This window comes from Microcaecilia unicolor, chromosome 5 (genome assembly GCF_901765095.1).
Source record: "Microcaecilia unicolor chromosome 5, aMicUni1.1, whole genome shotgun sequence".
Classification (NCBI taxonomy): Eukaryota; Metazoa; Chordata; class Amphibia; order Gymnophiona; family Siphonopidae; genus Microcaecilia; species Microcaecilia unicolor.
Window position 1 is genome coordinate 67,189,380 of NC_044035.1, and position 26,512 is coordinate 67,215,891.

Consider the following 26,512-nt stretch of genomic DNA (forward strand, 5'->3'; position numbering starts at 1 on the left):
GAACTGATGTGGCCCTGTGTGATGACGCTAGTGTGTGAAGTCCTGCACATTTGTGGTGCACCATACTAGAGAGCTCTTGGAACATTGTTTATGTTTTTCTGGCATGGGCTCAGTCAGATGTCGTCACACATGTGTGAGAGCTGATATCATGCTATCCTTGGAGAACTTTGGTTAAAGATAAGCAATTGTGCTATATGTGATTGCAAAATCACATATGTACTGCGGGTGGCTCTCTCCAGGAAAGGTGAGGCATGAGGTGACTAGCTGGCAAGAAGTGGGGTAGGGTGAAGTTGCATGGTAGTCCAAGGCGAGGACGTAGCAGCATCAGGGGAAGATATGAGGTGGTGATGGGCTGTGGCGCATAGCATCTAGGATGGTGAAGTAGGGATGGGTGTGGTTTTGTGATGAAGTTGTTGTAATGCCACAGCAAATTTTGGCAGTTGTTATGGAATTGTCACATTGGGCAGCCTTCCTTATAGATGTAATTTACTAGGAAGCACTGAAAATTAAGTATGCTTAAAGTTAATGAGGCACTTTTTTTTTCTTGATTTTAGATGGCTAAATGTGGATTCAGCAGGCAGATTTTAGAAATTTTGAACAGTACTGGGTATGTATTTTTTTTTTCTTTCACTTAAAATGCATTTTCATTTAAAAGAAAGTCAAATTGAATTCAGCAAAAGTTTTAGCATGCAGTGATAATACTACAGCTTAAAAAATAATAAATCTTTGGAATCTTCTTTTTTTAATGAGTAATTGTATACTTTTAGTACAATACTCTTGGGTATGGTGATATGTGCACTATGCTGTTTCATGGTCACTTTGATTCATTAGCAATATATATTCTGCAATGCATTCCACCTGCCACAATGGATAAATTTGCTGCTCAATTGTGACTATTTTAAATGAACAGCTGCTACTATAGATATTGTTACTCTGCTACAGTTCAATTAATTTTACATAAATTACTGAGAAATCTTGTAAACTATGTAAGCTGAAAAAATTAAAAAGGTGAACTAGATTGTTGTGATATTAATCAATTTTGTGAATATATTAAGGCACAATTCCTAAAAGAACATTATTTAATGAAAACTTAGGGGAAAGACCCATTAAAAATAGCTGTTGACGTCTTTACTGATATTTCCTGCTCTTTCTTCCGCTCAATCAAAACTAGGGCTGTGATCTGGCACCATGAGCCCACGTTCACAACTCCCAGAGGATTTTCTCTTGCTTTAATAAACTTTCCCTTTCACTGTTGGTAGTTTTGGTCATGTCAACAATAATCCTGATTCCAGAAACCCTGTATCATGGGCTCTAAATTTAACAATTAGGTGTCACCCTTGACCGAAACATTTTCTGTTTCACTCCCTCCTCCCACCCGCAAACACACACAGTAAGAGTTACTGTAGTTTTAAACCTTTTTTTACCCAGCAGTTTCCTTTTGCTGAACTGGAACTCCACAAAACACATAATCTGGTTGTGAAACCTTGCAATAATGGGCCCTGAATGTGCTCTTGAGAACTCCTCTCCCCCTCCCCCAGGCCTCTGAAGGTTGCCTTTGCAACATCTCCTGTCAACTCAGGAAGCAGATGGCCTGACCTGAATATGATTGATCTAGGGACCTTCTGCAAGGCAGAGTGCACCAAAGCCACTGAGCTTGCCTTATACCATTTTTTAAAATAATAGGAGCAAGATAGATGTCAGATTTCCTTTGCTGTGGCCATATGGCACCAGTCTACAGCTTTTTTCATTTATTGCTTAGCTCTTCTGTTAAAGAAAAAGAAAAAAAAGTTGACACTAAGAATGTGTGTTATGAATAAAGAGATGATGAGTATTATATTTTTAAATAAGAAAACAATAGACTAATTGTAACATTTTCTGTTGGCAGTGTTGAGTTTGAGACCTTTGACATATTAGAAGATGAAGAAGTAAGTAAAGGATATATAACTACTGTTGTTGATTTTGACATTGTATATATTTCATGGTACAGCTTGAATTGTTGCAGGAATGGAGGCATGAATTTATGACACTTCAGGAGTCAGACAGCACACCAGAATGAGGGAGAAATCTTCTTTATTTGCCAGCAAACAAAGCAGGACATCAGTTCTAGCTCTCTTCTCTCTCTCTCTCTCAGCTCTCTGTGTCTTTGTGGCTTCTGTCTGTCCTCTTCAGCTCTCTTCTCCTCTGTCTGTTCCTTCTGCTCTCTTTCAGCTCTCCTTCTGACGTAAGCTGCTTCTGCTCCTACTTAAATACAGTTCTATCTAGCCTAGCCTAGCCCCCCCCTACTCTCCAATTGGTTAAGGAATAGATTGGCTACCTTGCCTCAACCAATCAGCTCTATACAAATATCAGTTACATAGGTTCCAGACATCCTAAACTGACCTGTGACCTGGGGCCTCTTACACCAGACATTGTGGCTCCCATCTCTTACATGTTCTTATTATGATTGATTTCTCATCTATAACTTAAACTGGGTTCATTTAGAAGCTAATGGATATTCTTACATTTATTATTCTCATATTCCTAGTCTGGTTCATACTAACTGCTAACTGAACTCTGGCATTCATTAAGAGGGTCAAGGGCCAGTCTTACTTAATGGCATAGCTTGTTGTTACTTTCAGGACCATTCCTATACTTAGCTAATCAATCAAAGAGAAGCTTTTCCTGACCTTTTTCACCTATCAGCTTCTTACACAGAACTTGCTAGGACCACAGAAAACTCAAAACACATGTTGGCCTCTTCACTGCAGTCTTTGCTTAGAAAGTCAGACAAAGAATTGAACAAATATTCTACATAGAAATTACAGAATAAAACATATTCTAAAATAAGCATCCTTATAAGACATATTCTAAATATCAAGAACTTCTAAATTCTAATTCATTTATATCTAGAATTATTTAGAATCTAACTAAACAGCATTTCAGCCTAATCCTAAACAAACTGCCTGCTTGCCTTGTTCATTCATAATAGTATACAGATGTGTGTGCATTTAACAATCCATCAATCACAAGGGACAGAGTTTCATTTCTCATTGACCTTTCCTAACCTTTAGCTCGGCAAGCTAGACTCTAAATAATCTGAACCATCTGGCATTCCTTCACTTTAGTTGCAAGGTAAAAAGTTAGAATAGTATTTGAGCACCTTTAAACAGAATTAACCCTTCATATGATTTCTCAGAATTAATCAATTTCTTTTGCCCACTGCCTCATTCCCCCCTTTGAGACTAAAATCAGCTTATGCAGAGATAAGTCTCACTACTCAAACTCTGGAGATTATAGTGATCCTAATTAGGAATAGACTTGTGAATCACCATTACCCTACTTGTTAAGGTCCGACGGCATACTGCCGAAGCACATGAGGCCAGGAAACAAAACAAAAACCCTGCTAAAACTAAAACTATTAGGGAAATGAACAAAGGACGTATCCAGGAGGTCAATGACCACCACCAGGAGGTAAGGTCTAATCCTCCTCGGTAATCCTCCACATTAAGGCTAGCCAACTGTAGGACTTTATCCATGGCATGCCTAACCACATGCGTCCTATTTATGACAATAGTACAGCACTCTGAAGAATTTAGCACTGTGCAGAGGCCACCCTGGGCTGCAAAGAGATAGTCAAGACCCATACGGTTATACCGAGAAACTATACTTAATTCATTAATTTGATCCTGCAATGCATTGACTACCACATTCAACTCATGAACTAAAACATGGAGTAGGGACTGAAGTCTCCGGGTAGCCATACCTAGTTCAGTAATACCCGCTACCGGGCCCCCAATTGGAATCCAGGCCGTGGCAGAAAGGGCTACAAGTCTCTTTTTAGTCAGAGGATAAGTAGAATTGATATACTGGAGGGCTAATTCAATCGCCTCATCCTCTGTGGCAACGGAGGAAGGTAAGGACAAGGCCTCTCGCTTAGAGCGGTGCGGGGATGGTGGCTTGAGAAGAGGAATAACTTTAGGAAAATAATTCAAGGTTACCAATACACAAAAATCATATGTGGGGGGAAGAATCATGTGGAGGACATTATCACAGAGCCAGTAATGACCAAGGAGAGGGCGACGAAAGTTCCCAATAAATGTAGGCACAGGATGGAGATTAGGATGCCCATAATGCGAGCCCCTATCCCAGGGGGAACGAAGAAGAAATGGAGACTTTGTACACCATAGGTGCCAATCCCCAATTGTAACAGACCGCTCATATGATGCAACCCTTTCATACCCCGGGGACTTATGAAAGTAGAAAATAGGATGGGACACTATAGTCTTCTCAGTAGTAAGGTTAGGAGCCAGGTAATCACCTTGGTCATAATCTACAGGTATGGTAGTAGGGCACATAGGAGTACCTGGAGAAACTACCCACACAGGTTCCTCCTTCTCTGGGAGAACATTAGTATAGTTACAGGGAATGGGAAGAACAGTTGAGATGTCTCTTGTTAAACAAAACACTCCAGAAGCTGGATAGGGAGACGTAAAGACTGGCCTTAGAGAAGAGTCAGAGGGGGAAGTAGCATTATAAAAGGACCACCAAGTATAATCCTGGCTCCAAGGGCCTGAACTTGAAAAGTAGGGAGGTATAAGAGCTGGGAGCTGCACAGGGACAGGTACAGCTGGGACATCTGTAGTATAAGGAGAAAATCGGGAACACACAATACAAGGGGAAGTAATCTTTGCCTGGCTAATTAGTTCCTGGACTGAGTGTAACCAAAGGTTAGAGCGAGTTGGGGTATTGGGAACAAGGAGGCAAGGAGTAGAAAACAACAAAAGCATCCAAACTACTAACATTTTCCTTCTTCCTAATCTAAAACAAATACAGCAAACTAATTAAGCAATAATATTTCAACAGTCTGTGCTAATCACAGATTACTCTAATATAATGTTCTCAGTCTTTGAGTTCTTATACCAGTTGGGATAGACCCTCAACTGACAAAGATCAAGCTCTCAAATTCCAAGAAAGCCAGAATCAGGGCAAGAAAGAGTCTCAGTGTGAAGCCGAAGTTCAGCAGCTCCTGCAGTATGCAGTTGACCCTTCTTTTCAGCTAGTAGATTCTTTGGTTCGGGTCAAGCGCAACTTCAATGGCTCCGCTGGATCACTTTCTGCTCTCCACTGTCTAGGCTCCGTCTGATCCGTGCTGGGCTCAGTCTGGTCAGCAGACTTAATTCGAGACCAATGGACCCATGGAGTTATCCCTGCGACCTTCACAGCTGTAGGAGTAGAAAGCAAAACAGTAAAAGGTCCTTTCCATCGGGGCCCTAGAGGCTGAAGCCTCCAGTCTTTCACCCAAACTCTATCCCCTGGCAGGAAGGAATGTACCTGAGCCTGGAAGGGGACAGGGTTTATTTCTCTCACATAAGACTGAAGCTCAGAAATTATCTTGCCCAAGAGGGCTACCTGCTCCTGCACCTGGGCAGACCCTAAAATCCCTATGTCTCCCTTAATTCCCTGCAAAATGGCTGGGGGCTTCCCATACACAATTTCAAAGGGAGAGAGGGCTGTTCCATTAGTTGGGGTGCATCGGAGGCGGAAGAGGGCTAGTGGCAATGCCTGTGGCCATTTCAGTTGGGTTTCCTGACAAATCTTTGCTAGGCTATTTTTCAAGGTTCTGTTTGCTCGCTCAACCTGCCCTGTACTCTGAGGACGATAGGCACAATGCAATTTCCAGGTAATGCGCAAAGCGCGGGACAGGGCCTGAAGTGTGGCTTCAACAAAGGCGGGACCATTATCTGAACCTATAGCAAGAGGCAATCCATACCTGGGGATGACATCCCTAAGGAGAGCTCGAGCTACTTCTGTGGCTTTCTCAGTAACTGTAGGATATGCTTCCACCCACCCAGAAAAGGTACAGACCATGACCAAGAGGTATCGGAGCCTACCGCTCCTGGGCATTTCTGTGAAGTCTATAACTAGGGACTCAAAGGGTGTTAGTCCTCTAGACTGAACTCCTGGTGGAATACGGGGTCCCTGACGAGCATTATTCTGGGCACAGAGAGTACATCGGGCAGAGGCAGTGGCAACCAGACTATCCAATCCTTCCAGCACCACTACTCGATTGAGTAGGCGGGCTAGTGCTGTTTTCCCTAAGTGTGATAGGTCATGAGCTTGAGACACTACAGGCCAAGCTAGGTGGCGTGGCACCAGAACTCTGGTATCAGGGAGATGTAACCAGCCATCAGATCTCCTTACTGCACCTTCCTCTTGAGCCCATTTCTCTTCCATCTGGGTGTACATAGGCGTCCATTCTTGCAGTCGAATTTGGAACAGGGGAGTCACAGTACTTGCTGGGGGTCCTCGAGCAGCTTCCTTGGCCACCCGATCAGCATGGCGGTTCCCTCGGGCCACTGGAGTATCTACCCTTTGGTGTCCCCTGCAGTGAATAACAGCTACCTTCTTAGGGGCCCACACAGCCTCTAGCAGCTGAAGTATTTCAGGTCCATACTTAACAGGTTGGCCTGCAGCATTTATGAGTCCCTTTTCCTTATACAAAGCTCCATGAGCATGTAGGGTTGTGAAGGCATACTTAGAATCAGTATAAATGTTGGTCACCAGTCCTGCTGCTAACTCCAGAGCTCGTATGAGGGCCACAAGTTCTGCTTTCTGGGCTGAAGTTCCTTGGGGCAGGGCTCTTGCTTCTATCACCTTGTCCTCTGTCACCACAGCATAGCCTGCCAATCGCTTGGAGTTCTCCACGTAACTGCTTCCATCTGTGAAATAAATTACATCTGGGTCCCTCCAAGGAACATCTTTAAGATCTGGTCGACTGGAATACACTTCATCCATAGTTTGGATACAGTCATGATCTGGTGGTCCCTCAGATGCTGGCAAAAGAGTGGCGGGATTGAATGTAGCCACTGTTTCCAGGTGTATCCGTGGATTCTCACACAAGCTGGCTTGGTACTTAACCATACGGTTATTTGTAAACCAGTGGTTGCCCTTATACTCCATGAGGGTAAGAACTGCGTGGGGGACTTTAACAACCAGTTCTTGCCCCAAGGTCAGCTTATCAGCTTCCTGGACCAGTAAGGCTGTTGCTGCAATGGCCCTCATGCAGGCTGGCCATCCTTTAGCCACTCCATCCAGCTGTTTAGACAGGTATGCAACAGGCCTCTGCCAGGATCCCATCATCTGGGTCAGCACACCCAGAGCAACCCCCTGTCGCTCATGGACATACAATGAGAAAGGTTTCTCCACATCAGGAAGGCCTAACGCAGGGGCTTGGAGTAGGGCTTTCTTTATGGCAATGAAGGATTGTTGAGCTGTAGGTCCCCATTCAAACGGTTCCTTTTCACCCCCCTTTGTGGCCTGGTAAAGGGGTTTCGCCATCAGTGCAAAATTTGGAATCCAAATTCTGCAGAATCCAGCTGCTCCCAGGAATTCCCTAACTTCTCTTCTGGACTTGGGTTGGGGAATTGCAGCTACTGCTTGCTTCCTACTAGCATCCAGTCTCCTACTTCCCTGGGAAATACAGAAGCCCAGATACTTCACTTCTGACTGACAGAGTTGGGCCTTTGAGCGTGAGACCTTATAGCCTGCATCCAAGAGTAGCTCCAGCAATTCTCTGGTAGCCTCAAAACACTCTTCCTGGGTCACTGCTGCAATCAGGAGGTCATCTACATACTGGAGTAAAACTCGCCTGGAAGGCTCAGATTTAAAAGTCTTAAGGTCTTGTCCTAGGGCAGTCCCAAAAATGGTGGGGGAGTTCTTGAACCCCTGTGGCAGGCGGGTCCATGTATACTGAAGCTTCCTTCCTGTTACTGGGTTTTCCCATTGAAAGGCGAAAAGCAGTTGACTGGCGGGGGCCACCCGAATACAAAAGAAGGCATCTTTTAGATCTAGTGTCGTGAAATGGGTAGCTCCAGAAGGTATCAATCCCAACAGGACATATGGATTAGGCACTACAGGGTGTAATGAGATAGTGGATTTGTTGACCACTCGTAAGTCTTGGACTGGCCGGTAGTCCTCAGTCCCTGGCTTCTGAACTGGCAATAGTGGCGTATTCCATGGAGACTGACAAGGACGAATAATTCCATGGGATAACAGACGATTCAAATGTGCTTGGATCCCTTCCAGAGCCTTTCTGGGAATTGGGTATTGGCGAAGATGGATTGGCCGGGCACTTGGAAGTAAGTCTACATGAACAGGAGGAATATTTCGGGCCAACCCTGGGGGATTATCTTCTGCCCATACCCCACTAACCCGAAAGCTGTCTGCCAGGGGTAGGTCAACTTGGCCATGCGACTGATGCAGCCGCCATTCTTCCTCAAGAGGGCAGCAGAAACTCAATATACCCTTAGGGCTGGATATCGGGGGCCGAAAGGAGACTGAAGTCTGGCCATCAGAGTCAAAGGAAATTTGGGCCCTAAGCTTGGACAGCAGGTCTCGGCCTAACAAAGGGATTGGACAGTCTGGCATATACAGGAATTCATGAGTGACTGTGTGTGAGCCTAATTGGCATCTACGGGTCGTCAGAAAGGGCTTCCGGTTCTGCATCCCACCACTCGGACAGTTTTTCCAGACACAGGCGCTAATCGCTCCGTCACAACAGAATGTTCAGCTCCTGTATCAATCATGAATGGAATTGAGCGGCTCCCTATAGTTAACTTGACCATAGGTTCCTGGGAGCCCAGTTTGTAGGAACCCGGTCTGTCCTATTCGTCCCATTCTGCCATCTCGGCTATCCCGATGATGTCAGATTCAGGAGGCTCATATCTTCCCTCTCGAACTCGGCCTCGGCTTCCTCGATCTCCTGGTCCCCTTCTCAGTCCCTGGCGCCTCTGGGGGCATTCATCTTTCCAGTGCCCTCTTTCCTTGCAATAGGCACACTGGTCCCTCTCCAATCTTAGTCTAGGATTCTCCCCCCCTTGGCCGGGATTGATTGAAGGAATCTTGGGGCCTGGCTGATGGTCCGGGGTCCCACTTTGGCTTCCCATTAGCTAGAGGTCGACCTCAATTAAGGGTGGAATTAGTAATGGCTGCCGCTAAAAGGTCGGCCTTCTTCTGCATCTTCCGGTCAGCCTCTCGGCGCACCTCCTGATCTCTATTAATGAAAACCTTTGTTGCGATCTCAATTAACTGGGTGGTATTCATCCCTGCGAATCCCTCCTGACGCTGCAACTTCTTCCGGATATCTGGCATACTCTGGGCCACCAATGCACTATTCACCATTCTCTGGTTTTCTAGGGCTTCAGGGTCAAATGGGGTGTATGTTCTGTAGGCTTCAATTAGTCGCTCTAAAAAGGCCCCAGGGGATTCAGTTGCCCCTTGGAGAATTTCAGAGACCTTTGCCAGATTAATGGGCCTCTTTATGCCTTTCCTCATACCTTCCAGCAAGTCCCGGCAATAGCCAGACAACAGTTCATAGTGCTGCCCATCATTTGGATCCCAAACTGGAGCTGCGCGAGGAAACCGAGCTCTAACCCATTCCTCTAGGTTCTGTGTCCCCTCGGGGGCACGCGCTCGCGTAATGGCCTCAGCATTTTGCAAAATCTTCCGCCTCTCCTCAGTTGTGAAGAGGGTCAGGAGAAGTTGTTGACAATCAGTCCAGGTTGGGTTATGGGTGGCCATAATGCTAGCCACTAGGTCCACCACTGCCTGAGGCTTTTCAGTATAAGAGGGGTAATGCGTCTTCCAATTCAGGAGATCGGTGGTTGTGAAGGGTACATACTGATAGGCCTGTGCCTGTATAACCTGACCCTGATTATTAGGATCCGGTCGAGTGGTAGTTACCTGTCGGAGTGGCAGAACTCTTGAAGAGGTGGGGATGGAACCTGAGGTAGAGCTAGGAGCTACCCTCCTATCATGCTCAGAAGTGATTGCAGCGGGTCTAACCCATTCAGGGGAGGTAGGTTGAAACCCTAAGGGATGGGGAGGGGTACTCATAGACTGAGAGGTAGTCACAGGTGATTCAGTCCATTGAAAGGGATGCCGGGCCCCTGATGAGTGGGGAGGGGTATTAGAGGGAGAGGCTGGGCTGTCAGGAGTTGAGGAATCAGGGAGTGGAGCCCAAAGCGGGTCTTCGGAGGTTAACAGGGAAGGATGTGGCAGAGGAGGGTAGAGACTGGCTGAAAAGTCCAACCTAGGATGTGGTGGGGTTCGCACAGTGGGGGAGGAACTATCCGGAGAAGCCTGTGCTGGAGAAGCTTGGGCTGGGCGGCGTGGATCTCTAGGGGCGGCACGGAACCCCAACAATGGGCCATAAGGTGGTGGCTCAAGATCTGAGGGGTCATCAGAGAGTATGGGTTTCTCAGGCAGGGTAGGGGCGGAAGCCACCGATTGGGTGGTAGGCTTCCTGGGGCTCTTTCCCTCTTCTAGTTTAGATTTTCTAATCTTTCTTTGAGCACGGCCTAACATGAATTTTACTGGGGATCCCATATAAGTTTTCAACCAAGAGGGAGGGTCAGTCACAAGGCTGTCCCAGGAATCTATATAAGGGAGTTGTTCAGAATATTCTGGTTCTCCTACAACTATGCTGTAGACCTTCCGGATTACTTCAATATCTAAGCTGCCACTAGGGGGCCACCCCACTCCCATAGATGGCCACTCAACTTCACACAAGGTTCTTAAAGTACCTGAGCTTAAAGTCTGTCCATAGTCATTAATTAAAAATCCTTTTTTGAAATTCTTAAGCATACAGTCTAGGGGAGTATCAATTTGTCTAGACGATTTCCCTCCCATAATGCTTACAGTTACAACACACAAAGAGGGGGGGGATTTTTGAAAGTGCAGTAAGGGGTCCGCACTCTCGAGACACTAGGTAGACAGACAGCAATCGCTTCCTTCCGTCACTGGCCAATTGAACTCGCGTTAATTGGAAACGCAGTTATAAGAAGTCCGCACTCAGTTAATCATTCACGCATCACACATTCCATACAGAAAATCCCACCCAACAATTTCAAATTTCTCAGATACAGATAAGCTTAAGCGTTTTCGCTTCTAATCTCCACTAGACTAGAAGGTACTAGGGCCTTCGCTGAGAGTTGATCAGACTCTCCTTCCCCCAATTTTTGAGGGGCTGGTTTACAATTTCCTAGCTAGGACTACAATACAGAATACAAAATACATACCCGGCGAATGTTCCTCAGTCAGTTGGGTGCTGGGATTAATGCAGGATTCAGGATCCCACCGCTGCCACCAAGAATTGTTGCAGGAATGGAGGCATGAATTTATGACACTTCAGGAGTCAGACAGCACACCAGAATGAGGGAGAAATCGTCTTTATTTGCCAGCAAACAAAGCAGGACATCAGTTCTAGCTCTCTTCTCTCTCTCTCAGCTCTCTGTGTCTTTGTGGCTTCTGTCTGTCCTCTTCAGCTCTCTTCTCCTCTGTCTGTTCCTTCTGCTCTCTTTCAGCTCTCCTTCTGACGTAAGCTGCTTCTGCTCCTACTTAAATACAGTTCTATCTAGCCTAGCCCCCCCCTACTCTCCAATTGGTTAAGGAATAGATTGGCTACCTTGCCTCAACCAATCAGCTCTATACAAATATCAGTTACATAGGTTCCAGACATCCTAAACTGACCTGTGACCTGGGGCCTCTTACACCAGACATTGTGGCTCCCATCTCTTACATGTTCTCATCTATAACTTAAACTGGGTTCATTTAGAAGCTAATGGATATTCTTACATTTATTATTCTCATATTCCTAGTCTGGTTCATACTAACTGCTAACTGAACTCTGGCATTCATTAAGAGGGTCAAGGGCCAGTCTTACTTAATGGCATAGCTTGTTGTTACTTTCAGGACCATTCCTATACTTAGCTAATCAATCAAAGAGAAGCTTTTCCTGACCTTTTTCACCTATCAGCTTCTTACACAGAACTTGCTAGGACCACAGAAAACTCAAAACACATGTTGGCCTCTTCACTGCAGTCTTTGCTTAGAAAGTCAGACAAAGAATTGAACAAATATTCTACATAGAAATTACAGAATAAAACATATTCTAAAATAAGCATCCTTATAAGACATATTCTAAATATCAAGAACTTCTAAATTCTAATTCATTTATATCTAGAATTATTTAGAATCTAACTAAACAGCATTTCAGCCTAATCCTAAACAAACTGCCTGCTTGCCTTGTTCATTCATAATAGTATACAGATGTGTGTGCATTTAACAATCCATCAATCACAAGGGACAGAGTTTCATTTCTCATTGACCTTTCCTAACCTTTAGCTCGGCAAGCTAGACTCTAAATAATCTGAACCATCTGGCATTCCTTCACTTTAGTTGCAAGGTAAAAAGTTAGAATAGTATTTGAGCACCTTTAAACAGAATTAACCCTTCATATGATTTCTCAGAATTAATCAATTTCTTTTGCCCACTGCCTCAGCCTAACGGGTACTTCTGTCAATGTTTTCATCTTTCCTCTTAAGGTTCGACAAGGTTTAAAAAGCTATTCTAACTGGCCAACATATCCCCAGTTATATGTGAAAGGTGAACTTGTTGGAGGGTTAGATATTGTTAAGGTAAGAAGGAAGTCTTGTTTTCTTGGATTAAAATATGTTTTTTTATTAATTGTGTTTTTTATTATTATGGAACTTGATTTTGTGTTTGCAGAATAACACTCTCCCCTTTTGTTTTAATTTGAAGGAGGAAAAAGATCTCATAAAACTATGGCAAAACGTAACAGGTAGATCACTGCATCGGTGAACCAACTTGCACACAGTTAAAATAGTCAAAAAACCTCCATGCTGTAAAAAGTGTCATATCTTTAATCAATTTTCATAACCAGTATTCAATAAATCATCAAACACAAAAATACTTCCTTAGTATTCAATAAAGTGCAAATGCAAATCCAGCTGTAATCACCGAAAATGGACACATTTTTGTAATAATCATTTTCCAATATTCAGTTGCTTAGTCTTGGCAGAAAGAAGTACATAACAGTATCCCGACGGGGACCCGTTTCGCTTCCTGCTTCTTCTGGAGACCTCACTATATTGCAATCTACAATCCAAAATACAGTAGTTAACATAAGAAAACAGAGTGTGCATCCAAAGTTATGGTTCAAACATACTAGCAGATTATTCCTCAACTGCATGACATAAAGCTAATAGTAAGATAAGAGAGTGCCTGCTTTCAAAAAGGACACCTTTAAAGCAGAGACCCAATCCTGATGGGACACTTCACTAATCCAATTAGCTCTTAAAGAAATGCTGCCCACTGTAAGAAAGAATTCAGTCCAAAAGGTTCCAATGTCTTCAATCTAAAGATCCAACACTGTTCTATTTGAAACAGTCTTTTACTGGCATCTCTACGGATTCTTATGGACGCTTGATCAATGACCCAGCAACGGAGGGACTCAAAAACATGATGGAACTCTCTACAATGGGAGACTAATGGAGCACTTCTCTTATTAGTAACACAGAATCTATGCTTACTCAATTGAATGGAAAGTTTGCGCTCAGTCTTGCCCACATAAAACTTGTTACGAGGACATTGCAAAAAGTAAACAGCATGGTTAGACTTGCACGTAGTATTGCTCCTTAATTTGTAGATTTTCCTATCCAAGGGATTAATAAATTCTGTGCATTCCACAGCCATCACACAATACTGGCAACTCCCACATTTCAAGTGTCCACCGGAACTCACAGATGAACCTTCTAATAAATAACCTGGGCTTAAAATTTCCTTCAGGTTTTGATCTCTTGAATGTGCTATTCTCAACTGATGTTTCTGAAATAAAATATGAGACTGCATGATGTTCCAATTGTTATGGATAATATTGGCCACCTCTTCCCCTCCCATCTTGTATCGCAAAATAAAGGTCTCACAAGGATCTTAATATGAAGGTTGAACTTTGTCTGCCAGCAATAGATTACAGTTATTAAACTGTTCTCTAGTATAAGATCCTTTCGGTACTTGCGGGGGGATATTCACCTTGCTTTAATAGTCTTTAGCTTGTTGTTTGTAATCTTGTGTATTGCTGCAAATTCTCCATAATCTCAGTAATTGAGAATAAGGCAGACTGTTTTTCAAGGATCTTGGGTGATTCCCCATTCAGTGAATATGTCATCATTTGGAAGTAATATATCGATGACATCTTTATGTTATGGAGTGAGGATTTGTTGCAGTTAATGAGCTTCTTGGAATGTTTGAATACTTGCAACACTGCTATACAGTTCACACATAAAGTGTCAGGTTCATGTATCTATTTCCTAGACGTAACTGTTTATATAGTAGACGGTGTATTTCACACTAAATGGACAGAAATACTTTATTACAATACTGCAGCTGTCGCCCAAGATCCTTGAAAAACAGTCTTCCTAGTATGTTTGAGTCAGAACTTTGGATGTACACTCTTTTCTTTTTTTTATGTTAACTATTATATTTTGGATTGCATATTGCAATACAGTGAGGTCTCCAGAAGAAGCTGGAAGCGAAACGAGTCCCTGTCAGGACCACACTGTTTTGTACTTCTCTCTGCCAAAACTGAGCGACTGAATATAGAAACATGATTATTACAAAGATAAAGTGTCCATTTTCAGTAATTATAGTTGGATGTCTCTCTATGTCAGGTGTTCAGCGCTGCGTGCGTCTGGTAGAGCTATACAAATGTTAATAATAATAAAACACTAAGGAAGTATTTTTTTGTATTTAATGATTTATTGAATATTGGTTATGAAAATTGATTGAAGATTGGACACTTTTCACAGCATGGAGGTTTTTTGACCTATGATTACTATTTTAACTGCATGCAAGTTGGTTCACTGATGCGGTGATTTACCTGTTACGTTTTGCCATAGTTTTATGAGGTATTTTTCCTCCTTCAAATTAAAACAAAGGAGAAAGTGTTTGAATATAAATTCACTGTAATAGTGAGGATAACCTATTTTTTGAAGTGAATTAGATTTGTGTTTCATTAGTATGTTTGCAAAATAAACCAAAATATTCAATCAGGGAGCCATATTCAGATTGGTGCCTAGTTAACTAGACAGATACAGTTAAGACAGCCTTTTTATTGTCCTAACTTTATCCACTTTCTCAGCTGCTAACCGGCTAAGTTGTGGCTCCATCCAGACTCTACTCCCAGACTCCTTCCCCTCCCAGCCTAGTTGGTTTCTCAATGGCTGGTTATAACTAATATTCATTGGCACTACCTGGTTAGGAGACCCTTTTACAAAGGGTTTGCCACACGTCGATTCAGAACTACCGCCGGGCTACTGTAGGAGCCTGGCGGTAGTTTCCACCTCCGGCATGCGCCATTTCTGGCGCCACAAAAATATTTTATATTTTTGTAACGCTGGGACTTACCCAGCAGCGGCACTGCCCGGTTACTGCCGGGTTAGCACAGGAGCCCTTACCATCACCTAAATAGGTGGTGGTAAGGGCTCCCCCCAGACAAGGTGTAGAGGGCTAGATTTATATTTAGTAAAGGGAGAAAAAATGGTATATTGCAATAATTGACATGAGAGACCCTGCTTTCATATAAGCATTGAAGAAATCAGTTCCACACACTCTTGACCATGGACGCACAAGACGCCCAACATTCCCCCAAAATGCAGGAAACATTTCTTTAAAATTTGGGACCCATATTTATACTCACTAAATCCGAAAACAAGTAGTTTAATCTTCAGATGAGGATAGTCAGCGATGAAGAGACCCCTGTTTGGGCTTGGTGGGGGGACAAGGCTGCTGGGGGGGTAGGGTGTGGGACTGGATAGTGATATAGGCGGCCATAAGAGTACAGGCTGCCTGTGCTTTTCATCTGAGCTTTGGCAGATAAGTTTGGGGTAAGGGAAAAGAGAAAATATGTTGATGATGTTTGGAATTCTCTGTTGAGGATGCTGCGTTGAACTTTCTGTACAAAATGGCTTTGAGATTTGGGTGCATTTTCAGCTGTTCCATGAATATGAATAGATAGTTTTCAATCAATGGGTTTTTCATTAGGTAATGGGAAAATGCTATTTGTGCAGCGCTAATTAAATGAATGTTACCTGTTCAGGAGCTGACCAAAATGTTATCCATTTACATGGTAATATTCAGCTACTAACGACTCCCATTTTAAATGGCAAACTTTGGCTGTTTCGTGATGTAAGAAGCCAAAATTATCAATATATGTGGCCGCATTTTAAATACAAAGCACTTTTGCTGCCAGTACCACTGCTGATCGCATAAGCATTTTATTGACCTGATCTACAAACCAGCTAAAATGCAAAGCCGATTGTTTTTGCCACAGTGAATATTTTCAGCTCATAGTTCACTGAAATCAAATCTAAGGGCTCTGTTTACTAAGCCACAGTATAGGCACACTATTGATTTTAGCACGCGCTAACACTAGAGACATCCATAGGAATACATGGGTGTCTCTAGCGTTGGCGCACGCTAATTTTTAGCGAACAGTAAAATGCAAAACACCTTAGTAAACAGGGCCCTAGGTTTTTTTTGTTTTTTACTTTCTTGGCTAAAATAGTGAAACTTTTTTTTTTTTCATATGGCCTTATTCCTTAAAAATACAATTGATGTATCAAAAGAAATATTAGTAGATCTGCATTTAACACTTCAGATTTTTTTTAAAGGTGGGGCAGCATATTCCAAAACTTTGTTGTTAGTGTAAAGAATGTTCATTAAATTATTAGCTCTTTGTTATGTTAATGGAAGACTACATGTAATCTACACAGTTCAATGTTTTTTTCTGTCAGCTACTTTTGAAGCCCTGTGATGGAGAAGGTGATCAAATCTCTCTGTTTCTGCCTTTATCTGTCTTTTTCCTGGCACCTCTTTTTCTTATGTATCGGGCGGACAAACTCAATTGAAACAGCCTTACCTGAAAGAACAGTTCTTCTCTTCTTTTCCATAATAGAATTACCCTCCTTTACTTTTTTTTAAAAATCCTAATGTCATACAGGTCTTAAAGCTCATCAGTACGTTCTGAGTGTAGTCCTAACACCGTTCTGTGTATAATGAATTTACTTCATGTTGTCACATCTCTGATAGTTCAAGAAATAACCCAAAGACACTCTACAGCATTGTATCACCTCTGTATCACCATTATTAAACAGGACATTTTCCAACTAAAATATGTCAGGTCAATATTCAAAGGGAAGTATCTGGAAAACTGCCCCAGTTACCTAGAGCTTTCCCTTAGCCATTGCTATCCAGGGATATTCAGTGGCACTATGCAGATAAACCACCTTGGTACTATCTGGATAGAGCCATGGGAAAATGTGGGCAGATCCTGGATAGTTCCAGCAGTTATCTGGGTAGCACTGATATTCAGACCACTAACTAGATAACTTCCTGGATAAAGATTAGAAAGAAAACTTGCTGTCCAGATAGCTATCCAGATAGCAAGTTGAATATCGCCACTGTCTGTATAGGGTAGATTCTTGCTGCTATATTCTGACATTCTGTCCTGGTCGCAATCCAGATATTGGTGCTGAGGATCCTAATTTTATTTAACCACTGCAGCCAGTGTTGAATATCAGGCTGGTTTTTGTTAAGATGGAATTGTTCAAAATGGCATTGTTTTCTTTAAAAAAAAAAAAAAAAAGAAAAGTGCATCTCCATGTATGCATATGTCTGTGTGTGTGGTGTATACAGTTATGTGCAAAGGTTTGTGCCCAGGTAAAATTGTATGTTTCAATGAATACCTAAGTTTGCAACGTAATGAAATGCTGGTTGTACTCTTCTTTTGTATTCTTTTGCAATCCTCTTTACCATGTACGTATACGCCTTAATGTAATGCCTTTTGTACTCAGTTACTCGGAAATGGCAACCGCCATTACGGCAAATGTAAGCCACATTGAGCCTGCAAATCTGTGGGAAAATGTGGGATACAAATGCTACAAATAAATAAATAAATAAGTGAACAGAAGCTGATACCACCTCTGTATGCTACGAAGTTAAGCTTAAATAAAACAATACAGTACTCTCATTCAACCAAATCTATTCCAGCATATTTTGTTCCCTAACCCACACTGCCGATCATATTTTGGACTCATGATTCACCTTCCTTTAACCTCTCTTCTTTTAGTTCACAACCGATATCTTGGTCTGATCTCTTCATCTGTCTCTTGCTCAATTACCTTATCCATCTCCCATTTCCTTACCTCAGCAAAGGTTTCTTACAAATTAGACCCCCTTCCTCTCCTTTCCTGTCAACCAGGCTGCCACTTGTGATTCTACCCTCCACTTAGCCTCTTCCTCTTTTTCTTCTCAGGTTTCACAGTCCCTTACTTCCAAAAAGCCCTATTTGAACTAACCATGGTTTCACGCTGACCTTCACCTTCTTAAACGTCAAACAAGGCGTGTGGAGCACCTTTGGCTGAAACACCATTCTTCTACCCTCTTTCAGGCAAGGAGCCCTGCTGCAAATACCATCTTGGAATAAAAAAAGCTACATTGATTAGCTCTCCCTCTAATCAGTCAAAAGTCCTCTTTAGAGTTGTACATCAACTTTCTACTACTGTACCTAAGATAAGAACATAAACATTGCCATACTGGGACAGACCGAAGGTCCATCAAGCCCAGTAACTTGTTTCCAACAGTGACCAATCCAAGTACCTGTCAAGATCCCAGAACAGTAAAACAGATTTTATTCTGCTTATTCTAGAAGTCCATTTTAATAATGGCTTATGGATTTTTCTTTTAGGAAATTATCGAAACCATTTTTAAACTCTGCTAAGTTAACTGCTTTTGCATATTCTCTGGTGCAAATTCCAGAGTTTAATTACTCGTTGAGTGAAGAAATGTTTTCTCCTATTTGTTTTAAACTTACTACTTATAGCTTCTTTTCGTGCCCCCTAGCCCTAGTATTTTTGGAAAGAGTAACCAAGCCTATTCTTTCCCCTCTCTGCTAACTTGCTTGCAAACAGTTTTTCTTGACAAGATTACTATTCTTCTGTTATCTCTCTTTGCCTTCACCCCCATCTGTTTCTGCCACTCACTCCTGTATTTTCAATCTGGGTCCTCCACTTCTAAACCTTCCCCCACTACTATCCGACCACTCCAGGCAAACAGGGAACATTTTAACCATGTGTCCTTGACTTCTTTAACAAAGTTAGATGCTACCCTCTTGTCTTACAACCTGTTATTTGAACCCAGTCCCAGGACCTTGGCTCAAGATCACAAACCACAGTCTTTTACCCTTACTCACAATGATAAATCAGAATCAGTCTGGAGTCTTCCCTCAACCATGTAAAAAGGCCGTAATTTTTCCCATCTTAAAGAAATCTTCTCTTGATACTGCTCTTCTCTCTAGTTCCAGGCAAGGCCTATATCTAACCTGCCACTCATTTCTAAGTTTACAGAGAGGGTAGTTCTCTCCCAATTTCTCCAACACATTGAACACTCTAACATTTTACATCTAGAGCAGTAACTTGGTAACCACCTTGATCAGTTCCTTCCATAGTGATTTTGAAACTGGTAGGGTAGCCTTAGCTATTTCATTAGAAGACCTTAGCTCTGTATTTGATTTAGTGAATCGCAAATGATAATGATAAATTGTTTTTTGTATCCTACTATTACCTCGCAGTTCTAAGCGGGTTACAACTTTTTAAGAAGCCAGTTTCATTTAACTGGGAAGAAGGGGCATAATAATAAATTTAGTAATTAAGAAAAAATAGTAAATCAATAGTGTTAGCGTGGGATACATATTTCTGAAACAAAAGGATTTTCAAATTTTTCCTAAAAAGAATATAGGACTGAGAAGATTTAAATATAAGTGAAATCATAGTCCATAATCTTGCTGCTTGAAATGCCAACCCTAATTCAAAGAAATGTAATCTCTTTTTACCTTTTGATGATGGAAAAGAATAACCTACAGTACCAGTACGTCTTGTTCTCAAAACATAAATGAATATAAAATGTGGTGCCAAGCCATATAGAAGTTCAAGTTTAAAGAGAAAGCACGCCGGTTTGAAATAGATTCTAGCCTCAGTAGGCAGCCAGTGTAATGATAAATAACTGGGAGTGGTCCTATTAAATTTAGACAATCCGAAAATCATTCGAACTGCTCTATTCTGTATCTTTTGCAGTCTCCTCACCAAACCTTTATTACATCCTAAATATACCAGATTGCAATAATCCAATTGAAAAACTAAGAGAGACTGAACCATTATTCTAAAATGATCTTGTTCAAAATAGTTTCGCACCCATCTCAATTTTTTCATCAGGAAAAAAAAACATTTCTTTGTTAATGAAGAGACTTGTTTTTCCATGGTTAAAGCACTATCAATAAACACTCCTAACAATTTAATGACTGTAGAAAATTCAAAGGTAACTTGGTTAATAGTGATAGATTTTGGAATATTTTCTGAATACATCTCAAAACAAACAAATTATGTTTTCTCAGAGGGGCATAATCGAAAGGGACGCCCACGTTTTGCTGAGGACGTCCTCGCAAAACGTCCCGATGGAGGGGCGGGGAAACCCGTATTATTGAAACAAGAAGGACGTTCATCTTTTGTTTCGATAATACGGTTGGGGACGCCCAAATCCTGAAATTTAGGTCGTCCTTAGAGATCGTCCCTAGACTTGGTCGTTTCTGATTTTCGGTGATAATGGAAACCAAGGACGCCCATCTCAGAAACGACCAAATGCAAGCCCTTTGGTCGTGGGAGGAGCCAGCATTCATAGTGCACTGGGCCCCCTGACATGCCAGGACACCAGCCGAGCACCCTAGGGGGCAGTGCAGTGGACCTCATAAGTTGCTCCCAGGTACATAGCTCCCTTATCTTGTGTGCTGAGCCCCCCAACTCCCCCCCTCCCACAACTGTACACCACTACCATAGTCCTTACAGGTGAAGGGGGGCACCTAGATGTGGGTATAGTGGGCTTGTGGTGGGTTTTGGAGGGCTCACATTTACCACCACAAGTGTAACAGGTGGGGGGGGGGGGGGGGGGGATGGGCCTGGGTCCACCTGCCTGAAGTGCACTGCACCCACTAAAACTGCTCCAGGGACCTGCATACTGCTGTGATGGACCTGAGTGTGACAATTGTGGCTGGTATAGAGGCTGGCACAAAATAGTTTTAAAGATATTTTTTGAGGTTGGGAGGAGGTTAGTGACCTCTGGGGAAGTAAGGGGAGGTCATCCACGATTCTCTCCGGTGGTCATCTGGTCAGTTTGGGCACCTTTTTGTGTCTTGGTCATAAGAAAGACAGGACCAGGTAAAGTCGTCCAAGTGCTCATTAGGGACGCCATTTTTTTTCCATTATGGGTTGAGGACGTCCATGTGTTAGGCACGCCCAAGTCCCGCCTTTGCTACGCCTCCGGCACACCCCCCGTGAACTTTGGTCTTCCCTGCGAAGGAAAGCAGTTGGGGACGCCCAAAATCGGCTTTTGATTATACCAATTTGGGCGACCCTGTGAGAAGGACACCCATCTTCTGATTTGTGTCGAAAGATGGGCATCCTTCTCTTTCGAAAATGAGCCTGTCAGTGTTCGATTTTAACTTATGATCAAACATCCAATTATTTATTAATGACATGCATTGTTGATTTAGAATAGAATCTATTACAGAAATAGAATCAAAAGGTATCAAAACTGAGATGTCTATATATATATATATTGTGAGCACTTTGGAGTGCTGGTGCGGGGAAAAGGGGATAGTGGTTCTTTTAGCCGTCAGCATCCCCGGTCATTCAGCCCAGCTAGGAGAGCAGTGCGCCCTCTAGGGGCCAAACTGCTGAAGAAAGCTTTAGTTAAGAAGGAAAACTACTCTCCTCAGAAGCCAGTGCAGGATCAGCTGGACTCCCAGGAGAGGGAGGGGGGAATAACAGATTGGGAGATGAGGTCTGATCCTGGAAATGAGGAACAGCTGGGGGAGCTTAGGGAGGAGGAGGATATGGTTTGTGATAAAGAGGAGGTGGAAAGAGAAGGGGAGGAGGAGTGTATGGAGGTGGCTGGTTTTGCTCTAACCCCGGCAGACAAGGTAAAAGCTTTTGTGGCCTCAGCATTGCCCCAGCTGTGGAGTTGGGGAAAGCTGGGAGTAAAGCAGTGGAGAAGAGACTGGAGAGCACAACTTGCTACAGTACTGTCTGCTCACAAAAGTTAGTGTTTCTGAGCAGGATTGTGCACTGGAAAACTCAGACTGTATTGTGTAAGAGATGATGTGGCATCACCTAATCACCAAAACTGGCTGCTCATAAGATAGTGCTGCTGGAGGTTTGGTGGGATTTAAAACAGAAAACTGCAATTGGCAAGGGGAAATTGACTCTGCAATATGTAAAGATGGGAGGACGACCCATTGGGAGATAAAGTCTACTGATTGAAGGAGGTGTTTAAGCCAGATTAATCTGGTGTTGAGAGCTGGAACAATAAATAACTTTGTTTTCTAAGGGCTGTGAGTGTGCAAGAGTTTCTTAAAATCTACAAGAAGGAGAGAGAGGAAACGTGAGGTGTCTGGCTAGCAAAGCTCACAGAAGGTGGTGGAAGCTAAGCAGGGACGACCTTGGCCCCATCTGGAACGGTGACCTGGCTTACGATATATATATATATATATATATATATATATATATATATATATATATAACAAATTTCTTGTTATATAACAAGAAACCTAAAGATAGTAAAAAAAATATTGAAAATCTGCGGCAACAGTAGAGAGCCTTGAGGGACTCCACAGTTATTACTCCAGGAAGAAGATAGGCCATCCTTTGTTTTGACTGTATAAGAGCGAATCAAAAAAGTCTTAAACCAATTCTGCACTTTTCCAACAATTCCAATATTTTCAAGTAACTGCAGCAGAATTTCATGGTCCACCTAAAATTTAGAGCAAACCTTAAAACTTACCTTTTCTCAAATTCTTTACGGCATAGAGTGGTGACTGTTGGGCATTTATCATTGTTGAGCCTGCCGCGAGTCTGCCATTTTGCTTTTAGCATCTTTGTTGTCGTCTTGTGTCTGGGTTGTTGTCATAATTAATATATGTATTATCCTTGCTTTTCTTCATGGCCTGTCCTATGTTTAATGACATTCCATTCTTCCTATATTTTTAGTTTTGTAAGCTATCTAGTACGTCCCATCAATAGGCAGTATACCAAGAACTCTATAAACTATTATTTTATGTCAGACCATCAGAATTTTGCAGGCACTTGAAGCTTGATTTGAAAGCAGTGGGCTATATTCTTCCTCACCAAGTCCGATAAACCTTTAATCAAAAATCTTATTAAAAGTTATATATTCCATCTTCAAAAATGTTTTTACTTATCTTTCTAAAAGTTTCCAATTATACTCAGAATAGAGAGCTTTGGCAAAAAACAGGAGCTCAACATGAATTCATGTTTTGCCATCCCTGCTGTATGAAGGCAGTTGCTCTGTTTAATTCCACTCTTCCCTCCTTTATTTCAGAGCTTGTATCTCCCTCTTTCTTCAGTCAAAATGCCAAAAGATGGTGGCAGCTTTATTCCACATTTAAACCACAGATCTCATGACCATACTAGCCAATAAAGCAACGCCATCTATTCAATCTGCATATTCAAATCATTCAGTTTAACAGTGTTAACATGGTAAATCCAGTATTGCACCTTAAATATTGTTCAAAACATCTGTTGTTGGTACAAAACTAAGACACCAATTAAACGTTTATTGGATCAGTGAGGAAGAACATGGCCCATTGCTTTCTTCAAGTGGCTGCAAAATTCTGATGGTCCAACATAAAATAATTTTTAGATTTAGTTGAATGAGAGTACTGTATCATGTTGTTTTTATTTATTATATATTTTACCCCCATTTTAAGTTGTTTTAAAGTGCCAATCTGCTTGACTTTACGAAGTTAATCGTGCACATCTTTCTGCAAATTGTAATGCATAACTACTGTTTGCAGCTTTTTTTTACAGATAAAAAATAAGAAAACAATGAAATGTCAGATGCAAAGGTTTGGACACCCTTTACGTCAGTACTTTGCAATACCACCTTTACAATAAATAATAGCTTCCGAATGTTTCCTTTAGCCTGCTCTTTCTGTTTTTTTTGGAATTTTTTTCCCCCATTCTGCCTTGCAGAACTTTTCCAGCTTAGAAATATTCTTAGATCTCATTGCATGCACTACATGTTTTCAAGACCTCTCCAAAGATCTTGCAATAATATTCAAGTCTAGACACTATGATGTCCATTCCAAAATCGGTAAGTACTTTATGGTTGATTTTGAGGTCAGTTCTGTATTGGTGTCTCTTTTCATCTTCAGTTTCTTCACCGACTGTGGGACATTAGCTGTTAACTATTCCATACTGTATTTCCTGTGTCACCAATGCCACACAACCCCAAAACATTATAGATCCACTCTGATGTTTAAGAGCGAGGTATTCTTTTTTTCCAAATGCTTCACCCTTTTTTCTCCGAACATAGAGGGAAAATTCTGTAAACCGTGCTCAAAATTTATTGTTGGAAAAAATCAGTGGTTAAACGCAATTCTGTAAAGGCACGCGCCCTTTATAGAATTAGCACCAATTCCTGCACCTAACTTTATACACCAGACTCGCGCCTGCAGAAACCTGATATAAATGGTAGCATCCAAGTGAGGCGCGCTGAGCCAGTATTCTGTAACCTCGCATGCAACTTTTCAGAATGCCGCTGATACCATGGCCATGCCCCCTTTTCAGTTACGATCTAGTAGAGTTAGGCATTGTGCCTTATTGAATAGAGTACACCCGGTTGCTTCAGTGTTTCAGATTGCATGGACTAAATTATGGAACACTCTTCCCATTTCCTTAAGGAATATTAGACAAATAGAGGCATTTAGGAGAGAACTAAAAACATATCAGTTTAAGCAAACCTATGAGACAGTCTAAGACCCTGTATAAAGAAGATTAAATGTATAATGAGGCTTAGTGATTGTCATCTTATACTGTGTATGTTTTAATGGTCATCTGCTGAGGTTTTTAGATTGTGCAGAATATAAATATTGTAAATAAAAAAAAAAATAAACATTTTGGATCTTATTAATAAGCTTTACATAGAAATAGTATGAATTGGATCTTACTAATAAGTTTTACATAGAAATAGTATGAATCAAACGGAAGGGTGTCTAAACTTTTGTATCTGTCATATTTACCTTTTTTGAATTATATAAATCAGCAAATAAATAGTACTTATGCATAAAAAATTGCAGAAAATATCATATTTAACTTTGTACCATGTAGATTTCATGTCAGTTTTCTATTCATTGAAACATACAGTTTGACCAAGGATGCTTATGTACATAAGCTGTGAGCAACACGTAGATACAACCCTACACCTGTGCTCTGTGTGTGGTTATGTGTAAAATGAGAAACTGTTACATCCAGTAATTGTCCTTAGAGCGAAAGAGGGAAGCTCATTTCTGCTTTGAGTTCAAGGGTGGTAACATGATTGCCTGGTTCCTTGGAGTCTAACTGGTTCAATATGTGATTGGTGTTAAAGATTTTATAGCCTCAGGCTAGGAATCCAGTTAGGTTATTAATACTAAACCTTACATATAGTGAGATATATATATCTATATTTATTTATTTATTTTTTTTTTTACAGGAGCTGAAAGAATCTGGTGAACTGTCAAATGCCCTTAAAGGAGAGAACTAAAAGAACAGATGGAATTGCTAATAATGGAATATGACCTGACCAACTCTGAGAAATTAATTGCATTTAATTTAATAATTACAGCTGGTGTTATGACTAGGAATTAAGAGGATTCCAGTTGCTCTTGCTGTTTAAAAGGTCATATTAAATGTACATTTTAAACTGTTGTAGATATTTAGGGCTGATGGATGGGTTGAGCATCAAAGGAATTTGCTTTTTATTCTTTGAAATGTCATATCTGAGTGTATATTAATGCAAAACTTTCATCAGAATAGTGAACTGTTAATGGCTGTTAATTAAAAGTTGAATATAGAAAATCACTTCCTCTGTTTTTCTTTTTGATGAACAGTTCAGTAAATTATCTTAATTCATTTCTCAAACTTGATTTTAGGAAAAGGATAGAGATCTTGTCAGGAACAGTTTCACCAAATGATTTCCTGTATTTTTGTGTTAGCCTCTCCAATTCACTCAGATTCCTACCTGTAAGAAACTTTGTGTGGTTACAGGTTAGTGTAGGGAGAGCTGAGTTTGATTTCCACTTCAGCTTCTTGTGACTCTGGGCAAGTCACCTTAACCCTCCATTTCCCCAGGTACAAAATAAGTACCTGTATATAACATGTAAACCACTTTGATTGTAACCACAGGAAGGCAGTATATCAAATCCCATTCCCTTTTTTTTTTCTTGTCTCCCACCTCTCCTTAAGGATTTTCATTCCCATGCAGCTTCCACGTTGTAGTAATATTAATATTCCAAAGTATAGTCATAGATTAAACTGCATTTTATGATTTCTTACTAATCAGATGATTGATTACAGTAGTTTGCTAAGACAGTTATTGAATTAGAAATGTTTATTAAAGATGCATGGATGTCTAGCAGTTAAAATAGATGTCTTGACAACTGGCAGTATTAATAAATTTTACAATTTATTTGCTGTCTTATAGGACTAGATTCTATAAATGCCACCAAAAACCTTAAGTGCTGAGCACTATTCTATAAAGGACTTGTGCTCTTTGTAGAATAGCGGCT

General features: G+C 41.5%; 1 protein-coding gene across 1 annotated transcript in view; it reads left to right on the forward strand.

Annotated features, from left to right (window-relative positions):
* The window catches only part of LOC115470076 (glutaredoxin-3-like), a 122,957-nt gene extending 97,152 nt beyond the window's left edge, over positions 1–25,805 (forward strand). The window contains exons 8-11 of the mRNA XM_030202970.1: positions 555–607; positions 1,886–1,925; positions 12,363–12,455; positions 25,438–25,805. Of these exons, the coding sequence (XP_030058830.1) occupies positions 555–607; positions 1,886–1,925; positions 12,363–12,455; positions 25,438–25,488 (237 nt within the window). The 3' untranslated portion in view covers positions 25,489–25,805. The remainder of the gene's footprint in view (positions 1–554; positions 608–1,885; positions 1,926–12,362; positions 12,456–25,437) is intronic.
* Positions 25,806–26,512: the final 707 nt, after the last annotated feature.